This window comes from Salvelinus sp. IW2-2015, linkage group LG4q.1:29 (assembly GCF_002910315.2).
Source record: "Salvelinus sp. IW2-2015 linkage group LG4q.1:29, ASM291031v2, whole genome shotgun sequence".
Classification (NCBI taxonomy): Eukaryota; Metazoa; Chordata; class Actinopteri; order Salmoniformes; family Salmonidae; genus Salvelinus; species Salvelinus sp. IW2-2015.
Genome location: NC_036842.1, coordinates 73990733 through 74007119, shown reverse-complemented (window position 1 = coordinate 74007119; position 16387 = coordinate 73990733). Strand labels below are relative to the sequence as shown.

Genomic DNA, 16387 nt, shown 5'->3' with positions numbered 1-16387 from the left:
CAGAAGGAGAGGGAGAGAGGAAAGGTAGATCTGAAGCACTCTGACTGAGAATCCAGGTCTGTTATGGTTGGCCAACAGAATGTTGTTGAACACTCATAGATTACATATATCTGGGCTGTCTAGTTCCTTAATTGGTACAGCCCAGCACCCTCACTTTCCCAGCATATTGAACGCACTGGGCAGACACACGTAAAAAAATATCACTTGCCCTCTGCCTGTATTGGTACAGCTCATCAACTTCTTATATAGCTCCCTGAACCCCGCCCCCATTTCCCTTCTTTCCCCTTTCCCTCTCTTCTTCCCTCCCATTGTCAGACACCAGAGATCATTTCTGAGCAGCTCACCTGGTCAGACATTCCATGAAGTTATGGAAGCTAGGTGGCCATCATGTTGGCTCAGAGCCCGTAATGTGCTTGGGCTCCCTGGACAGACTGTTTCCCTGTGTATAGTGCCAGTAATGTGAAACCCAGGCCTAGTCAGAGATGGTTCAGTGGAAGGCTGGGTTACACCACTCAAGTGATCTGTGGAAGTGACCGTCAAAGCTGCTGTATATTGTCATCCATCATACGGAGCACTCTGAAATATACTGATCTCTGTGTGTGTGAGTATGTGAGTGTGTGTGTGTGACAACGTGAAGTGCCCATCCAGCCTCCTGTGTATTGTCATTCATAATGCTAGGCCTGGTGACATGTGTATTAATGGGTGTAAAGTTTGGGTTCAGGAGAACAGAACGGAGGAGTGGATTTGAAAAGCACTATGACACGGTTGGCTTTACGACTGGGGAGACCTGAGGTCTTTCTCTCTCCTGACCTCTGCTTTGGTTGACCTTGTTTATGGAATGTTCCCATTCTGATTCGATTTGTGGAGCTAACATACTGACAAATGACCTTCAGAAGGGTTGGCATGACACCTGTCAATGGCTGTCATTACAACAACTTTCAACCCTCCACTCATGTATACCAGTTTATGACAAATGACATGCCATTGTCGTTCAGTGCAGAGCATATTATTAAAGTGGTATGGAACAGAAGAATGTGAAACTGGATCTGAGAGACAGCTGTATCTGAGGGATGTTGTGAATTACAAAGACCACTGTGAGAATGCTGTGTGTGTGTGTGTGAGTGTGTGTGGTGTGTGTGTGTGCTGTGTGTGTGTGTGTGTGTGTGTGTGTGTGTGTGTGTGTGTGTGTGGTGTGTGGTGTGTGTGTGTGTGTGTGTGTGTGTGTGTGTGTGTGTGTGTGTGTGTGTGTGTGGTGTGTGTGTGTGTGTGTGTGTGTAGATTGGTGGTGTTTTTAATTGAATCAGAGAGCTGCCATCCTGCTCCAGGACAAGACCACCATGAACGAGCTACAGGGGAAACAGGGGAAAGGTCCTGGCACTTTCTATCAGTCTCCATGTAGCCACAGTCCCTTTGAAGTGACATAGAGGCAATAAGACTCACCCCAAACCAGAGACACACTGATTGTCTGAGACTGAAGAACTCATGCAAACACACAAACACACACACACGCACACACACTCACCACACACACACCACACACACACACACACACAACACACACACACACACACACACACACACACAACACCACACACACACACACACACACACACACACACACACCACACACACACACACACACCAATAGCAGTGGTGGAAAAAGTACTCAATTGTCATACTTGAGTAAAAGAAAAGATATCTTAATAGAAAATGACTCAAGTAACAGTGAAAGTCACCCAGTAAAATACTACTTGAGTAAAAGACTAAAAGTATCTGGTTTTAAATGTACTTAAGTACAGTGGCTTGCGAAAGTTTTCACCCCCTTGGCATTTTTCCTATTTTGTTGCCTTACAACCTGGAATTAAAATGGAATTTTGGGGGTTTGTATCATTTAATTTACACAACATGCCTACGACTTTGAAGATGCTAAATATGTTTCATTGTGAAACAAACAAGAAATAACACCAAAAAAAAAGAAAACTTGAGCGTAAATAACTATTCACCCCCCAAAGTCAATGCTTTGTAGAGACAACTTTTGCAGCAATTACAGCTGCAAGTCTCTTGGGGCATGTCTTTATAAGCTTGGCAAATCTAGCCACTGGGATTTTGCCCATTCTTCAAGACAAAACTGCTCCAGCTCCTACAAGTTGGATGGGTTCTGCTGGTGTACAGCAATCTTTGAGTCATACCACAGATTCTCAATTGGATTGAGGTCTGGGCTTTGACAAGGCCATTCCAAGACATTTAAATGTTTTCCCTTGAACCACTTGAGTGTTACTTTAGCAATATGCTTTGGGTCATTGTCCTGCTGGAAGGTGAACCTCTGTCCCAGTCTCAAATCTCTGGAAGACTGAAACAGGTTTCCCTTAAGACATTTCCCTGTATTTAGGGCCATCCATCCTTCCTTCAGTTCTGACCAGTTTCCCAGTCCCTGCCGATGAAAAAAATCCCCACTGCATGATGCTGCCACCACCATGCTTCACTGTGGGGATTGTGTTCTCGGGGCGATAAGAGGTGTTGGGTTTGTACCAGACATAGCGTTTTCCTTGATGGCCAAAAAGCTCAATTTTAGTGTCATCTGACCAGAGTACCTTCTTCCATATGTTTGGGGAGTCTCCCACATGCCTTTTGGTGAACACCAAATGTGTTTGCTTATTTTTTTCTTTAAGCAATGGCTTTCTTCTGGCCACTCTTCCGTAACCCCAGCTCTGTGGAGTGTACGGCTTAAAGTGATCCTATGGACAGATACTCCAATCTCCGCTGTGGAGCTTTGCAGCTCCTTCAGGGTTATCTTTAATCTCTTGTTGCCTCTCTGATTAATGCCCTCCTTGCCTGCTCCGTGCCTGCTCCGTGAGTTTTGGTGGGCGGCCCTCTCTTGGCAGGTTGGTTGTGGTGCCATAATCTTTTCATTTTTTTATAATGGTGCTCCATGGGATGTTCAAAGTTCCTGATATTTTTTTATAACCCAACCCTGATCTGTACTTCTCCACAACTTCGTCCCTGACCTGTTTGGAGAGCTCCTTGGTCTTCATGGTGCCACTTACCTTGTGCTGTTGCAGACTCTGGGGCCTTTCAGAGTAGGTGGATATATACAGAGATCATGTGATCTTATTTAGGGCCTTCATAGCAAAGGGGGTGAATGCATATTCACTCACCACTTTTTCGTTTTTAATTTTTTATAATTRTTTGAAACAAGTTATTTTTAAAATTTCACTTCACCAATTTGGACTATTTTTGTGTATGTCAATTACATAAAATCCAAATAAAATTCCATTGAAATTACAGGTTGTAATGCAACAAAATATTTTGGAGGATAAATACTTTTGCAAGGCACTATGGTATACACCAAATTCCTTAAATTAAGCAAACCAGACGGACAGACACAGGCATATGCCAACACTCCGACATCATTTACAAACTCTGTATTTTTGTTTAGTGAGTCTGCTTGATCAGAGGCAGTAGGGATGACAACGCATTATATTGACAAATTGATTTTCAAGTGGGTTTTGGTATTTGCTCAGACATTGTGGATGGGGATGTTGGATGGGCATGTTCAAATGCAGTAATACAAATTGTATTTTTATTTTTTAAGCCTATCCCAAACCTTAACCCTTACCTTAACCATTAAGAGTTAATGCCTAACCTTAAGATTTCAGAGTTAATTCCTTCATTTAACCCTAACCTTAAGAAATGTGGACTTAATGCCTAAACTGAACCTTAAACTGAATTAGCCTATCCCAGACCTTAACTCTTACCTTAACCATTCGAATTTAACATGGATCAACATCTAATTTTGACGTGAGACTGTGAGAGCTTGTTGCACAATAGCCCCTTTACTGATATGTGTGCTATTGTAACCAGGATGCTCCTGCCTATCTGTCTGCTACAAATCACAGACATGCTCCCCATCAACACTGTCACGCCCTGGCCTTAGTATTCTTTGTTTTCTTAATTATTTTGGGTAGGTCAGGGTGTGACATGGGGAATGTATGTGGTTTTTGTAGTGTCTAGGGTGGTTGTAAGGTTTAGGGGGTTTATTAGAGTAGTTGGGTTTATGTTTAGTATAGTAGTCTAGCTGTGTTTATGGTTGAGTGTAGGTATCTAGGAAAGTCTATGGTTGCCTGAATTGGGTCTCAATTAGAGACAGCTGGTTATTGTTGTCTCTGATTGGGAGCCATATTTAAGGCAACCATAGGCTTTAGCTGMTMGTGGGGAATTGTCTATGTTGAACGTTTGTAGCCTGTGTGTGTGCACTACGTTTATAGCTTCACGGTTGTTTGTTGTTTTTGTATAGTTTGTAATAGTGTTTCGTTTCATGATCATCTTCGTAGTAAAATAAAAGAAGATGGCTTATTTTCCACATGCTGCGTTTTGGTCCGTCTCTCCTCCACACGATCGTGACAAACACGTTGATCATGTCAGCTGGTTCCTGTGTGGAGGAGCAGGAGTTGGGTTAGGGCTCAGTTCAGAATAATCATCAGCTGTACAGAATCCTCAGGCTCAGCTAAAACTGTGGCTCACCAGGACCAGACACCACAGGACACTGGATAGAGATGAATCACAGATAACTCTTACAACTGTTGTAGCTGCTGTGGTTATTGTAGTCTGCAATTACTCTTACGGACCTCTTTTTTCTTACCACTACATGGGTCGTTCCACAAAATGAGTCCCTTTTGCATCCCTTTGATATTTCAAGTAGAAAGTGTGCACCAATACTAGATTGTAAAAGCCTGTTATATTAAATTAAGTGCCCTTTAWTATAGACCACATGGACAATTCAATCAATGTTATGTTTTATATGAATAAATAAATGTCCCTCTGTGCCCTCTCTGTGACTTCTCTGAAGATTTCAACCCACTTAACTACAACATTTCTCCAAGTTTTCATCATTAATGTAAAGCCCTAGTTATTTTGGTGCTTTGACAAAGTCATTTCTAAAGATTATGATTTATTTCATGTGATTAGTGATTCATTTTAAGGTCGTTTTAATATGGTGAAACTATTATGTGAGCTGGTTTTGTGGTGGAAAACTGTGTGCGTCGAGCATAACACATCAACCCTGTGACCCATAGATAGACAGGCTAGAAATGTTTTAACAATTACATTTGTTTTGTTAACCTTGCATGCAATTGCCCCTCCCTGTGTCACACAGCAATCTTCCATTCCCTCTGTCACACGAGGATTTATGTCTGATTTAAGATGAAATCGTCAACCCTGTTACTTTATTTGCCACTTATTAGGCACTTACAATAGTCATTTTTGTATTTAACCTCTTGATATGGGAAAACATGTTATTATTAAGTTGAAGATGTGCACGTCATGACAGAATGTTAAAATAGAATGTTTTTTCCCCCCACAAAGTTACACTACCCAAAAAGTATTGATTTCAGGGAAAGACCCACATCACTGACTAACAGTTCTAAGCATCCGTGAGACCTCTAACGTAATTGGATCCTATATACCCACAAGTCTTCATTGTTGTTCCGAATAAACTATTCAACTAGGTTTGAGACAGGCGCCAGTGTCTGACCAGTTTATAGTAGAGTCTGGTAGGATGCATATGAGTGTGAGACTGTTGTGTTTTCTGTAAGTCTGTAAAACTCCAGGTATTGTTTTTCTCTGTATTTGTCTGGCAACTGGGGCTCTGATCAGTAATTAGTGGACAGACAGACACAGAAAACGACTCCAACAATTGTACCAAACATCGTCAAAACATTAACTCTGATTGTGTGAGTAGAGCTCTGAAAATAATCTGGTTTTCACTCACAATTATAGTAAAAGTGCTGTTTATGGCAAGTGGGAAACTGCTTGTCAAAATGGAAGACATTTTTGGGGACCTGCGTCATGTCCCCAAAAATACACATTTTTATGGCAGCTTAAGGTTCTGTTCTATTCTGTATCTGACATATGTATTTGTCTTGTGATTCAGCATTAGTTGGTAGCCACCAAAGACACAGTTTATCTTTAGCAAAACAATGTTTTACAGACAGAAGTTAAAAACAAGATGGAGCTCAGACTCCTTTGTCTTTTCAACTGTAGCTCAAACTGCACAGTCTTTGTTCAACTAAGTGAATATTTTATCATAAGAATTTAATTATTTCTGACAATAGATAACTTTTTTTTGACAYTACCATACTTCGACAGCCTAGTTTTGCACTAACACAGCAGTCTGAAACTCCTGGTTTGCAGGCCACATCTGCAAGTCTCTTTATGATGGCTTGCTAAGTGTTCTATAATTTGTATTGGAATCCTGCTGAAGTTATGATGTCCAATTATACCCTCAATGCAAATTCCACTCTCAAATGTTCCAAGCCCTCTTCATATCGTGTGAGCCGTTTCCAGAGCATTGTCAGCCATTGCGAACATGGAGGAGATCTTGTTAATTTTGGATCAAATTCGTTAAAATTACTAAATGACATTCACAGAATTTAAAAACTARAGCAATGCGCTTGTGAGAAAAATGTGAGAAAATTTGAAAACGAGTATTTCAACATATTATAACCACTGCAAAGCTGATGCTAGCTAGGTAGCCTCTTCCATAGACTTGACTGGTTAGCTAGCTTACATCAGAGCCTTCTGGCTAATATCATAGACTGGATCTAACATTGCTTTTCAGAGAAATAGGTCTATGTATTTTACAAAATGATTGTTCGCTAAGGTGCATATTTGGTTGGCTTTGCTGTATAGCAAGCTGAGAGCTCATTGCTCAAGTTGAACCAATGTTTTGAAAATCTAAAGTTATCCTAAGTAGTGTTATTTCTCTGCACCGTTTCATTTGTCATTGATAGGCTCTATATTTACCTGATTATTCCATGACATTGTCCATGTCTTTTACAGCTCTCCATTTATACATCCGTAAACTGATTAGTCATTCATTCTCCCTTCCTCCGATGTATTCCATACTGTTCACTACTTTACCAGACAGTAGCAAACAACTAATAGAAACAGTGCTACTTTTTAAAATGGGTAGTAGACATTTACAGATCATAGTCTAGGCCAAAACTAATGAGAATGTTTCAGCGTTTACAAAGTAACAAAACATAATTTTTGCAAACATTTTGAAAGGCAACATAAAAGAATCCAAGTGACTTGTGACTGAATATGTATTAAAAAAAAWWAAAAAAATACATTATATTACTCATCTCCTAAATTATTCACATCTATAAAAAAAAGTTAAAAACAAAATGAACAAAATGGATCCTGTATTTATTTTAGAAGATTCAACAGTTGTTCATGAAGCAAAGATTGGACGACTTGGTGAAGGTTTGGTAGAGAGAAACTGTCTAATTTCCTACCCCTCCTTCATCCGTGGTGCTCGTTCAACACAACATTTGGAGAGTATCAACAGTCATGAACATGTCATTCTGAACAGTTGTTGTTCTTCCTAATTGAGCCAATTTAAACTAATGTTAGTCATCAGTCTGTGTTGGTAATCCGTGTTTAAAAAAAATGTAAGTGTTGCTCTCCGCTTTCTGGAGGATCAAGTTTTGAAGTCAGTGGAATTAGAGTATGATAGCTAAAGAGATGGAGAAAACACCTGTCTCCAGATTACAACTAAGGGCAARCGTGGTATGGCATTCCTGACAGGTTGACGTGTCCGTCATGCATGATGACGTATACAAGTAATATTGTCTAGCGTTAGCTAGCTATATTTTCAGATATTACACGTTTCTAATTTTGACAGAAAGTGGTTTCATTTCAAGCTAAAGTGTACTGTTAACTAGCTAGCTAACGTTAGCTGGCTGGCTCCCTAGCTGGCGTTATTATTCATTTCCTAGAGCCGTTTGCTTTTGTAGTTAGAGCCTAATGTTAGCTAGCTAACACTGAACCTGGTTGGTTAGCTCCCAGCACTGTGGCATTGTTGGCACTGTTCATTGTTGTTTAACTAGCTATCATTAGCTGGCCGGCCAAATTCAACACCTGTTGAATATTGCCGGTGTCAGTAAACGTCTGCAAAAAAGCGTAATGAAATTGTTGCCAGCAGAGCTGGTTAGGCTGTTTTTATGTTATCCAGAGGTAAACAAATCATCAGCCAGAGCGTCAAGTGTGCACTCTAAACGCTCCGAGAGCGAAACAAGATGGGTGGGGCTAAAGCTTAAGAGGGTGTGAACGATGCTGAATGGGTGCAGACAAAGAAGACCTCTTCACTAGATATCAAAACATTCAAAGGCTATTTTCTCAAAAGTGTGTTTACAAGTTTATCAACTTTCAAAGCAGAATTACTTTTCCATTGTTCCTCAAATGCAGTGTATGATATACCCTTTTGTAGCTCTACTTTTATCCAATGTAAAAAACACAATTTCAAATTTTGCTACGTAAGACCGAATCCAGGTGGTGAGTCACAAATGACAAGTACCTAGACCTTTTGCTCTGTTACACAACTTAATAGTAACCATAAGTTACAGGCTAGCTGGACATCTCTTATGCTAGCTAGCTAACCAGTCATGTTATTTAAATGAAAAATAAGCTAGTTAGCTAGTGTCAGTTTTGCAGCGGTAATGCAAATGTCTTGCTGTAGCTTACAAATTATGCAAATGTCATTTAATAATTTCAACAAATTTGATCCATATTTAGCGACATCTCCTCCCTCCCTGAGTTAGCGCAACATCGCGATGGGCTGGAAGTCAAACCGAAGTCAAACGGAAATGAAACCCATATGAAGAGGAATGGAATGTGGGAGGTGTTAGAATGCATTAAGTGTCTTGGAACTTTTGATCAAATCAAATCAAATCAAATTGTATTTGTCACATGCGCCGAATACGACAAGTGTAGACCTTACCGTGAAATGCTTACTTAGAAGCTCTTAACCGACAGTACAGTTCAAGAAGAGTTAGTAAAATATTTACCAAATAAACTAAAGTAAAAAAATTCTAAAAAGTAACACAATAAAATAACATTTTTTTTTATTTATCCATTATTTTACCAGGTAAGTTGACTGAGAACACGTTCTCATTTGCAGCAACGACCTGGGGAATAGTTACAGGGGAGAGGAAGGGGATGAATGAGCCAATTGTAAACTAGGGATTATTAGGTGACCATGATGGTTGAGGGCCAGATTGGGAATTTAGCCAGGACACCAGGGTTAACACCCCTACTCTTACGACAAGTGCCATGGGKTCTTTAATGACCTCAGAGAGTCAGGACACCCGTTTAACGTCCCATCCGAAAGACAGCACCCTACACAGAGCAGTGTCCCCAATCACTGCCTTGGGGCATTGGGATCTTTGTTTAGACCAGAGGAAAGAGTGCCTCCTACTGGCCCTCCAACACCACTTCCAGCAGCATCTGGTCTCCCATCCAGGGACTGACCAGGACCAACCCTGCTTAGCTTCAGAAGCAAGCCAGCAGTGGTATGCAGGGTGGTATGCTGCTGGCATACAATAACGAGGCAACCTGTAACAAAGCATGCTGGGAAATATGATAATGAGAGAGTCTCTGAGAGAGTTAACGGATGTTGATTCCACTGTGATTCAAATAACACTTCATTTATTCACTACAGGTGGCATCAATTTCAATCCCACTGGTGTTAACCCCACTAGAATCAACACTCATATATAACATTCAGAACAATTTCTACCTCAACACCGAGATTTTAACAGCCGCAAATATGCTGTGTTCGTCTCTCTCATTCTCTTACCCATCTGGTTGGTAGCATGGAATGACAGTGAAGTAAAGCAGATCATTTGGAAGTGGGAATTGAGGTAATGAACCCAGACCAAACCATAGTCCAGCCCTAGAGGTTTACTGCCAACACTTATACACTGCTACTGCCAAGGTTAAAACACAACATCAGTGTTAGTGCTAACACTCAAACAGGTTCCTCTCCTCTACTAGTGATGTTCTGACACATTGAGCATACTGCCAACTCAGGGGGTTCAAAATAACAGAGTACACACCCAGACTATTTAGAGAGCATGAGGATTGCTCCGAGGCATTACTCATGATCAAGTCAATCCACAAGTCTGCAGAATTAGATTTTTCAGTAAATCACTTCAACTGTGTCAGTATTGACTCAATGAGACAGGGCAGCGACACAACCCTACCAGCCTTTGATGAGAGACAGAAAGAGAAAGAAAGAATGAACGAAAGAAAGAAAGAAAGTACCATTGCCACATGCAAGGTTTATTTCAAATAATGGTATTGTAGTTGTTGTAATGTGATAAATGTTCTGAGGGGTTGTTCTCCTGGTGTAAACGGCAGACATGTTGAGGTTCAAGGGGAGGGTGTGAGAGTGGGCAGTAGGCCCCTCTAACTTTACTAAACTTTGCCTTCAAGTGACCCTTGTCACTATGCATATGGTCTATGCATGGAATCTGAAGTCAACTGTAACTGGCATCTGCATGTGTAGTACCCACCAATGGCTATATGAATATAGATGAAGACCTCTGGGTCAATAGGTTGTCAATAAACACACATGGGAGTATATATCACAGAGAATGGAATCTTCTCTTTTTGCTTTTGGAATTTTCCATTGACCCACTGTATAAACATCACCCATGTCACAAGCCGCGACCCAAAACTAACCAGCTGAGAACCACCAGTGGTTCCCATCCCTCCGTGTGTGTGTGCGTGTGTTTATTCTCTTCAGTAAAGCGCTATTCTCCCAGTGAGAGCTAACCCAGCGTCTCCCCATGGCAGAATGTGAAAATGACTGTAGCTTTCCACCACTTCACCTCCACTAAACCAGGCAATAAGAGAGAGAGAGACTGATCCCTCCATCCCCCCAGTCCCCGTCAAAGAGAGGAGTGTTGAATCAGTGGTGCGGTTACCAAAGTGACATGATTATTTTACATTTCTACTCTTATTCATATTGCCAATTGGTCATTGATTTAGTGATTTCTTAATGAAGTTACTTCTTAATCAACAGTAAAGGGGAAGTGTATTTCTCCATGTGTCTGTCTCTCATTCTGTCCCTCCTATCAGTTCTTTGTGAGTGTTGTGGTGTCCCCTGGAGGTGAGGGATGGGAGGACAGGTCTATCCAATCAGACTGATGACGTCAGTCAACTGATTCATGATGACAAAGGTCTGCTCTGCCAGAGGGGGGCAGTCACGTACCACAAGACAGACAGTGATGTTCCAATGCAAAGGCATGTCAGCTATGTCAAACAACCATATCATCAACCTGCAGAGATTTCTGTTTGTTGAATTTCAGCATAGGACGAGATGATTAATCATCAAGCATCAATTATACTTTTCAGTGCTAATTTATAATACTTATCTAATCCTGATGGTTATGGGCTGTGTGCTCTTAACTAAATGTATAAAAGCAACTACATTTGGGCACCAAGAGGTCTATAGCTTTAGCGCATGGAAGATCATTGTGTTTTGAATTAAATGTATAACTCTATAAATACGGTTTATTTCCAATTTCCAATACTGCAATTGTATTACAACTATTGTATCACCCTTGACAACCAGATCTCTCATCTCATGGAGTTGATATMTTATATAGATTAATGTGCCCAAGTCCACCATGGGCTTCAGTCATATGACATAGTAACATTGTGGCAGTGTAGAGTAACAATCTCAGATATCACAAATAACACATGACAATAAGAACAGGCTTTAGGAAGATATTTTTATTAGAACAGTAGAATACATCATCATCATTATCGTCGTCATCATCATCATCATCATCATACCAAACACAGTCTATACAGCAGCAGCAGTTTACACCCTCATTTACACTCAGCAGCCCTGCCAGTGGTTGAAGTGGGATGGAGATGAATGGTACAGAGAATCAGCACCTTTTATACTGTAGAATACCGGCTCTAGAARAGGACCTGGTATGGCACTTTAAGAACTGACTCCTATACAGAGACAGACCAACTGTACTGCTTCACTATGTGAGCCCACTAGCACCTGTTGTAAGAGGTCTGGACTCTGTAGGCAGTACGTCACTGGTTCAAACCCTGCTTAGGCTGTTCCACCTGGATCTCTACATCCACACGGATACAGATAATGGGGAGATCATGTATAATCTTGCTACCTGACCATGTGTACTGATCCACGTTGCATTGTTGTGTTTGATAAGAATTACATTGTAATATACTTTATATTTACTGTAGCTATGTGTGATTGACAGATCTGTATAGATGTTTGCATCCAAAGTGATTTCCAGCCCAGATAAACAAGAGTATCTCTGAGTGCCAGTGGAATACACCAGAGTACTTCATTTATGCCGTACTTCCAGTAACTCGTTCTGTGCGTCTTTACACCTCAGTAACAGGTAAATGTGTGTTGCCTCTAAGCTAAGAGCAGACCATCACAAACAACATTAAACAATGCATCGTTATAGAAACAAAAGTACACTAGAATGGCATTCACATGCAATTAGTATACATTGTCATACTGTTGGACCATGGGATTGACTCTTCAATGTTTATGTTGTGTTCACAGGTGTGTACATTCCAGGTTCTCTGTCTGTCTCTGTATGTCTCTCTGTGTTGAGATATTACAAAAGGAAACATCTCCTGACGTACATAAAAAACACATGTCAGAAAAAAACATCTCCTGATGTACATACTATCAGAGTAATGTAGTGATTCAAGGAAAGATACATAGAAGAACAGATATACTCCTGGACAATAACAAAATACATGTATGTATTGCTGGAAGAGTAAGATATGCTTGAAAGTAAATTTGCAGGCTGACATGGGCAAACAGACATAGACAGATGGTACAGTAGTGGTATGTTAAATATTGTAATAGAAGCCTGCATGTTCCATACAACACCAGTGGTGTTTTTTTTAAGAGTGGAAAGTATTTGCTCTGTTAGTTGGTCCTGTTTGCCAGCATGTACATGTTACATGTAGGTGTTATCATAAAGTAACAGTTAGAGGCATATAATGACATGTTACACAATGTTTTCTCAAATAGATCATATAATTTTTCACAGTGTACATATACTGTATATCAATATATATGTACAGTACCTTCAGAAAGTATTCATACCCTTTGACTTTTTCCACATTTTGTTGTGTTACATCCTGAATTTAAAATAGATTACAATTTAGATTGTGTGTCAGTGGACTACACACAGTACCACATAATATCAAAGTGGAATTATGTTTTTAGACATTTTTACAAATTATTTTTGAATGACTACCTCATCTCTGTACCCCACACATACAGATAATTGTAAGGTCCCTCAGCCGAGCAGTGAATTTCAAACACAGATTCAACCACAAAGACTAGGGAGGTTTTCTATTGGTAGAAGGATAAAAAAACAGACATTGAATGTCCCTTTGAGCATGGTGAAGTTATTAATTACACTTTGGATGGTGTATCAATACACCCAGCCACTGAGAAGATATAGGAGTCCTTCCTAACTCAGTTGCCAGAGAGGAAGGAAACTGCTCAATGATTTCACCATGAGGCTAATTGTGACTTTTAAATCGAAAAGAAGGAAGCCTGCACAGAATAAAAATATTCCAAAACATGCATCCTGTTTGCAATAAGGCACTAAAGTAAAACTGCAAAAAATGTGGCAAAGAAATTAACTTTATGTCCGGAATACCAAGCATTATGTTTGTGGCAAATCCAACAACACATCACTGAGTACCACTCTTGATATTTTCAAGCATGGTGGTGGCTGCATCATGTTATGTGTATGCTTGTCATCGGCAAAGACTAGGGATTTTTTTTAGGATTAAAGAAAAGGAATAGAGCTAGGCACAGGCAAAATCCTAGATGAAAACCTGATTCAGTCCACTTTCCAACAGACACTTAGAAACAAATTCACCTTTCAGTAGGACAATAACCTAAAACACATATACACTGAGTGTCAACATATTAAGAACACCTGCTCTTTCCATAGACTGACCAGGTGAATCCAGGTGAAAGCTATGATCCCTTATTGATGTCACTTGTTAAACTCACTTCAATCAGCATAGATGAAGGAGAAGAGACAGGTTAAAGAAGGATATTTAAGCCTTGAGACAATTGAGTCATGGATTGTATAGGTGTGCCATTCAGAGGGTGAATGGGCAAGATAAAAAATGTAAGTGTCTTTCAACAGGGTATGGTAGTAGGTGCTAGGTGCACCGGCTTTTGTAAAGAACTGCAATGCTGCTTGGTTTTTCACGCTGAACAGTTTCCCGTGTGATTCAAGAATGATCCACTTCCCAACGGACATCCGGCCAACTTGACACAACCATGGGAAGCATTGTAGTCTACATGGGCCTGTATTCCTGTGGAACTTTGGGGAATGTAGAGTCCATACCCCAATGAATTGAGTCTGTTCCTGACAATGGCTGTCTAGCAATGATCAACAACCATCTTGACAGAGCTTGAATAATAAATAAAAAAATAATGTGCAAATATTGTACAATCCAGGTGTGCAAAGCTCTTAGAGACTTACCCAGAAAGACTTAAAGTGGTAATCGCTGATAAAGGTAATTCTAATATGTATTGACTCATGGGTATTTATGTATTTAATTTTCAATAAAATCACAAGAAATTAAAAATACATGTTTTCACTTTGTCATTACGGGGTATTGTGTGTAGATGGGTGAAAAAATATTTATTTAATCCATTTTCAAATAAGGCTATAACACAACAAAATGTGGAGTATGTCAAGGAGCATGAATACTGAAGGCACTGTATGTGGTGAAAACAAGTTTTGCATGCAAATTGATTCAATCAAACAAGGTGACATAGTTGATGCAGAGACATGTTAAAGTTTTAGTTAAAATGGGATGCAGTGGTTGGACTGAAACATAAAATAAAGAAAATAAAGTCAACTTCAACTATGCAACAAATACTTATACAGGGCTCTGAGCAAATCAAAAAGATACACGTTTAAATAAAACATTAAAACATTTGTGTCTTGGAAGAGCTTATCTATACACTTAACACAGTAACTTTCAGAATCATGTTGGATACTTTATTTACCTACTGCTTTCGGAAAAACAAAATCACCTTCTGTTAAATACATTTGTTTATGGGGAAACAACATCATGTAACAAGATAACCGCAAACCATTCCCTTTAGTACGAGGATGTGTCAAAGCATATTTACATGTCTGATTTAAGTTAGAATAACATAATTAGTTATAAATCCATGGCTACTCTGATGTATCTTGCAGTCATCCTCCTCTCTCCTTAGGACTCTTCATTTCTCATAGAATCCAATCAACATCAAACTGTTGTGCTTTACATGACCTGTATGTAGTTATGTCCTTGTGATACACACGAGGTCCATCATTGCTCCGTCATTTCATCAAACACTATCATCCCTTGTTCCAAGATAGTGGTTGATAGGAGAAGCTACCTACTATATCTGGGTGYACAACAATGGCGAGACACGACTAACAAACAAAGCTACACTACAGTGGAGACAGAGCCATGTTTTCAATAAGTTATTCTGCAGTACGTGGAGTCCAGTCCACATGTTGGCTAACACTGTCCCTCCATGGTGCTGGGGCTACAGAGGCCAGCTGAGATTATAGAATAGTACTGTATCATCTGGTGTCCTGTATCATCCTTTGTCTCTGTGCCGTGTCACTGTAATCATGGGTGGCCACGCAGCCTACACGCACAGACCAGGGCTAGATATTGCCTTTGTTTCCAGTTGAGATTCTCTGTACAAAGTCAGTGTGGAACAAGTCTTTATCTCTGTAAGGAGAGATGAGGCAGGGGAGGAGGTTCAGGGGGGATCTGAGAATGAGGACAGTGTACATGGATTAGGGGTTGGGGGGGTCATGGGATTTAGGTGCGAGGTCAGACGCTGCGGGGGGCTCTCTCCAGTTCGTGGGTCCGACGGTTGCGGCCCTTCTGCCTCTCTTGCAGGTGTTTCCACTTGGCCGCAAGCCCATGGGCATTCACGTGGGTGTGAGCGTGCACGAGGCCCTGCTGCTGCTGCTGCTGCTGCTGGTGTAGCTGGACCTGTTGGGATAGGTGTGCTTTCTGCCTCCTCTGCTTCTTTTCCCTCTTCCACACCTGCTCACAGAACTCATCCACGCTGTTCAGGGTCGGGTGGTTCACTAATGACAGGAAGTCACGGTACCATAGCTTTTGATTGGGCGATTCCCGGGCTGGGGGCGTGTCCAAGGAGGTTGTGTGTGTGGCAGCGGTGTGTGTGGCGGTTTCGTCATCACGGTGAATGAGATCGTCGAGGCGTTCAGTGTCGATGACTTCCAGGGTGACCTTTAGGAGCGTCTGCATGAAGCCGTGTTCTACAGCCTGGCACACATAAGTCCCAGAATCCTTTTTGTTCAATGTGCGGATCAGCAGGCCCTGCTCCGTACGGACAAAACGATCCTCTGCTTTGACCTGCGCAGAGAGGAGTAATAGAATGTTTGCTTCACTTGACTTAACTTTATCTGACATACTAAGATAAACAACACCACATTTGAGATCCATATGTTAAATATTCTTTGTAGAT

General features: G+C 40.7%; 1 protein-coding gene across 1 annotated transcript in view; it reads right to left on the bottom strand.

The window, feature by feature from the left end:
* Window positions 1-11559: 11559 nt before the first annotated feature.
* Window positions 11560-16387, bottom strand: part of sema3ab (sema domain, immunoglobulin domain (Ig), short basic domain, secreted, (semaphorin) 3Ab) — a 54359-nt gene continuing 49531 nt past the window's right edge. Inside the window, 1 exon segment of the mRNA XM_023985665.2 lies at window positions 11560-16275. Coding sequence (XP_023841433.1) covers window positions 15724-16275 — 552 coding nt within the window. The 3' untranslated portion in view covers window positions 11560-15723.